The sequence below is a fragment of the Microtus ochrogaster genome, chromosome 19, assembly GCF_000317375.1.
Source record: "Microtus ochrogaster isolate Prairie Vole_2 chromosome 19, MicOch1.0, whole genome shotgun sequence".
Classification (NCBI taxonomy): domain Eukaryota; kingdom Metazoa; phylum Chordata; class Mammalia; order Rodentia; family Cricetidae; genus Microtus; species Microtus ochrogaster.
This window is the reverse complement of record NC_022021.1, coordinates 361,001-365,749: the sequence shown is the minus strand read 5'-3', so window position 1 is coordinate 365,749 and position 4,749 is coordinate 361,001. Positions and strand designations below refer to the sequence as shown.

The 4,749-nt window shown below is 44.2% G+C and overlaps 1 protein-coding gene across 2 annotated transcripts in view; it reads right to left on the bottom strand.

Moving 5' to 3' along the window:
* Mccc2 (methylcrotonoyl-CoA carboxylase 2) overlaps positions 1–4,749 on the bottom strand; it is a 71,678-nt gene that overhangs the window by 13,062 nt on the left and 53,867 nt on the right. For both annotated transcript variants that reach the window (XR_003377794.1, XM_005356424.2), the window contains exons 12-13: positions 3,827–3,903; positions 2,503–2,569 (exon numbers count right to left, since the gene is read on the bottom strand). Coding sequence is in view for 1 of the 2 variants with exons in the window: in XM_005356424.2 (XP_005356481.1) it covers positions 2,503–2,569; positions 3,827–3,903 (144 nt within the window). In the remaining variant the exon portion in view is untranslated. The remainder of the gene's footprint in view (positions 1–2,502; positions 2,570–3,826; positions 3,904–4,749) is intronic.

The window sequence follows — 4,749 nt, the reverse complement described above, 5'->3', positions numbered from 1 at the left end:
GCGCCGGACACTGGAGGGACCACAGCGGGATGCACTGGGACGCTGGGGAGACCACAGCGGGATGCACTGGGACACAGGGTGGGGGGATCACAGCGGGATGCACTGGGACACTGGGGAGACCACAGAGGGATGCGCTGGGACATAGGGTGGGGACCACAGTGGGATGTGCTGGGACACTGGAGGGACCACAGCAGGCCCCTTGCCTTTGCTGAGGTCTGTCACTGCAGCCACTCTTTGGAACAGCTCAGAACTGCTTTATTAGATGCATCTTGACTCTCCAGAACATTCTATCACAGCTGCCCCCAAGAATCAGTTCTCTTCAAGCCCTCACCTTACCAACTCTGCAGACAATCTGGCTCCAAAAGAAAAGGCCACTTTATTTGGTTTTCTCAAATCCTCCTTCCTACCATGTAAACATGCACATACCGGCACGCATACACTCATACATGCACACACACAAACCAAACAAACACACAAACACAAAAAACCTGCACAGTCATGGTTTCTATCTCCTTATGTTCTTAACTCTGTAGAAAACAAAAACAAAACAAAACAAAATGGTAGAATTCTTCCCTGGGAGTCCTTCCCACTCTTGGGAGTTCTTAGTTTCCCTTAAAAAAAAAAATCTGTTTGCATAACAAAAAAAGGAGGGGGACTGGAAGAAAAAAAAAACAGAGCTGCTTGAAGGCTATGCTGAGCCTTCTCTTCTTTTCTATTCAGTCTGACCAAACTTACACTTCCATTCCTAGCTAAGATGCCTCTCTTGAGCCCCAGATTCATTCAGGGGCACAGCATCCATCCATCCACACGCCAGCATATCACACGTCTCTTAAAAGCAATGCCGCAAAACAAAACTCAGCTTTTGCTCCAAAAACAGCACAAGCAAAGCAAAACAAAGCGAAAATGGGAAAATTGTCTAAGCAAATGTCTAACTTCCTGGTGATGAGTCACCCTCGGAAATGAGGTCCCTAAAGCAGTGAACTTCAGAGACGTTTCTGTCCGTTCTTAGCAGGTCACCATGCACGGAACTCTGAGGCCACCATCTGAAACTAATTCCTGTTGAAGTTCATCAAGGGCTGGGGGTGAGGTCAGGTCAGAGCACTTATCTAGCATGCTTAAGGCCCTGGGTTTTACCCCCAACACTGGAAAACAAAACAACACACACAGGGCTGGAGAGATGGCTCAGAGGTTGGGGGCACTGACTGCTCTTCCTGAGGTCCTGGGTTCATTTCCCAGCAACCACATGGTGGCTCACAACCATCTGTAATGAGATCTGGTGCCCTCTCTGGCAAGTAGGCATATATGAAGACAGAACACTGTATACATAATAAATAAAAATATTAAAAAAATATTAAAAAAAAAAAACAACACACACACACCATCTAACCTACCTTGAACTTGAGCACAACACAGAATGAATTTTGCACCACTGCAATAAAAGGACCTGCTCAAAGTTGAGCGGCCTGGATGGTATACATGGTGACAACTAATTAAAAGGCTCTTTGTTGCTGGGTGTGGTGGTTCATGTCTTTTATCCTAGAACCCAGAAGTCTGTGAGTTTGAGGCTAACCTGGTCTAGTTACTCTGTTCAAGGCCAGCCAAGGTTACACAGTAAAACCCAGTCTAAAAAAATAAACTCTCTTTGTCCCAAAGAAAGGCAGTTCCTTAGTAGTCAGTGTATCTGAGATGCATGTCTACATTAACACCATACAACAACACAAAATGGCAGAGCACAGAAGCTCTAAACCCTACAGTCAGAGGCCCCTGAAATCAACCCACTCCAACTTACAGTCATCTACGGAACGGGACGTTCAGAGGCATAGAGGAGCTCACTCTGGACACAGGTCACGCCACTCTTTAAAAAAATGCAAACCCCCAGGCTTTAATGCAAATAAACATTTTCAAAAGACATCTCTTCAAGACTGGGGAGATGGTTCAGCCAATAAAGGGCTTTCCATGAGGCCCAAGGATGGAGTTTCATCCCTGGCACTCTTATAGAATGCCCGGTGGCATGGGGTACTCTCAGTGCTGGGAAGACAGGATAGAAGGATCCAAAGAGATCACTGGTCAGCCAGTTTAGAGACCCTATCTCAAAAAACAAGGTGGATAGCTCCTAAGGGACAATAATTGAAGCTGACCACTGCCCTCTAATGTGTTCATGCACCCCCCCCAAAGAATAGATAATTGATTAATGTTATTTCAGACAGAATAAACTGTATGGCGAAAGGTAGAGATGCCCATAGCATGTGCTTGGAATCACTAGGATATTGAGACTGTGTTAGATAAGACAGGGCACACCCCACTGCTCCCTGGTTGAGAGGCGGACAGGAGTCAAGAGAAGCCATTTGAAAGTTTGCGATACACAAGATTCGGAAACTGCTTCACTCAGAACTCATACGATGACCCATACAACTCCGTATTCATGAATCCTCTCTACATTAACACATGAGCCACAGAGGACAGGGCAGTTCTGGACATATGAGCAAAAGAACTTCTCCTCACCGGTGATGTTCTGCAGGAACAGCAGGGGGATATTTCTCTGGCAGCACAGCTGGACAAAGTGAGCGCCCTGTAAACACAGCATAAAACACCCTTTCTTTAAAACAAATGAACTCCTACCAGGTATCCTGCCACGCCAGTCGGAGATGCTACACACTTGCGTGCACGTGTATGTATGTGTGTGTTCTTTAAGCTGGCATTTCAAGATCATTTGGTATCTTTTTTTTTAATATTTTTATTTATTATGTATACAGTGTTCTGTCTTCATATATGCCTACTCGCCAGAGAGGGCACCAGATCTCATTACAGATGGTTGTGAGCCACCATGTGGTTGCTGGGAATTGAACTCAGGACCTCAGGAAGAGCAGTCAGTGCCCTTAACCTCTGAGCCATCTCTCCAGCCCCCCATTTGGTATCTTTTAAAACACCAAAATACCTCTTAAAGGTCCTTTGTAATGTGATTATGGGTAACTTTTTGAGGCAGGGTCTCTCCATACAGCTCAGGCTGGCCTTGAACTGCCCACTCCCTTCCCTCGCCTCCCACAAGTAGGACTACAGGAGTAAACTACATGCTTGCCTAATTTCTATATTCTTTTGATCTTGTTTTCATTTATAATTGAGTTGAGGAAACTATATAAATAGCAGAATATAAAAATTAGTTTTATTGCAAAAGCATTTCTTTAAAGGCAAATTCATCCCCGATTAACCTAAGAACTTGCAAGCCTGTTTGTCTATCAGTAAGGGGAACTGCTTTGTTTACTGAAAAGGGAAGACAAACCTTTCTTGTTGCTGTTACAATGTTCAGTGCATGAGTTACATTTCCACAAGCTTAGGCGAATCTGAGACAATAAACTTGAAACCAAACCCTAAACTCAGAACACTAGGGAGCTCCCCCGTTCAATGCCGCACCTGCAGTGACAATGACCGACTACCTGCACATTCCCCGAAAGAAAAATAAAAGTTAAAGGATGGCCCAAGAGGTCACATCTCAGAGCCACCTACATAGGATATCAGTACCTCTCCAGCATGGAGGGCCAGTAGAATGAGACGCTCTCAGGGCAAGAATTCCCTGCCTTCTTAGCATATTTCCCTCCTGGGGTTGCTGCACCCGGCTCCTCACAGGGCTCCTCACACCATGATGACGTAAGCTACCATAGAAACCGTGTCCAGCGCTAGCACTCGTGAACAAGCACACACAGGTATTCTGCTTGCTCAGAAATCTGGGTAACTTGATAAAACTCTCATAAAGGACATTTTCATTTATTATGTGACTCTCAAAATTAACTAAGTTAAAGCATAACATCTTCCTGCATTTAACAGCACTTGCCTTTTTTGCAGATTCAGAAAACAAAACTCCATTGTTTCCAATGATGCCTACGGGGTATCCAAATATTCGTGCAAATCCTCAAGAGAAAACACACACAAGAAAGTTATGCTTTTCAGGGGTTTTTTTGTTTGCAACAGAGGCATACGACACACTCTTTAATTTGAGACCAACGAGGGAAAGTGAATAGGGGTCGCCTGTGGTATAAAACAACGCATGTCACAGTTCTTTATTCCAAAGCTTTCTTGTTTCGTTTATGCTTCTTGAAAACCCTTGCTCTAGGTAGGGTTATCTATGTTTACTTGGTCTGATTAAATGACTCATTCAAAATATGCATATAACACACATGTGAGTGCCCCCAATGTACCAGAGACCAGGGTGTCCCTACATATTTCCTTTAAAATATTTATTTAAATATTATTTAAATTAAATAAAATTAAATATTTTAATGTTTATTTAAAGTTTGATTCTTTAAAAAGAATATTTTGATCTTTTCTTCTTTGTTCCTGGGCACCATCTCTCTATCACCGACAACACTTCCATTAGGATACCAACCCCCCCCATACACACACACATACACCATATGCACATACGGGGAAGGGGGAAAACATAGCCTGTCATTTTGTGAGGCAGGTGCTTAAGATGATTTCAGAAAAAGCTAATTATTTTGCACTCCAGACAAACTTGATGAGAGACAAATTCTCTCCCCTTTCCATCAAGTCTGAGTCTAGCTGGAAACAGCTGTCAGGTGCTCAGAGCCCAGGAATTACTAGCTATACCTGGATGGTGAGTCAAAGGCACCTTCTGCCAAAGCCCTCTGCCTGGACCAGCCTCTAGGCTCCAGTACACAGCTGTAGCTGGAACTCCAAGCATCCATCTCTCTCTCTCTCTCTCTCTCTCTCTCTCTCTCTCTCTCTCTCTCTCTC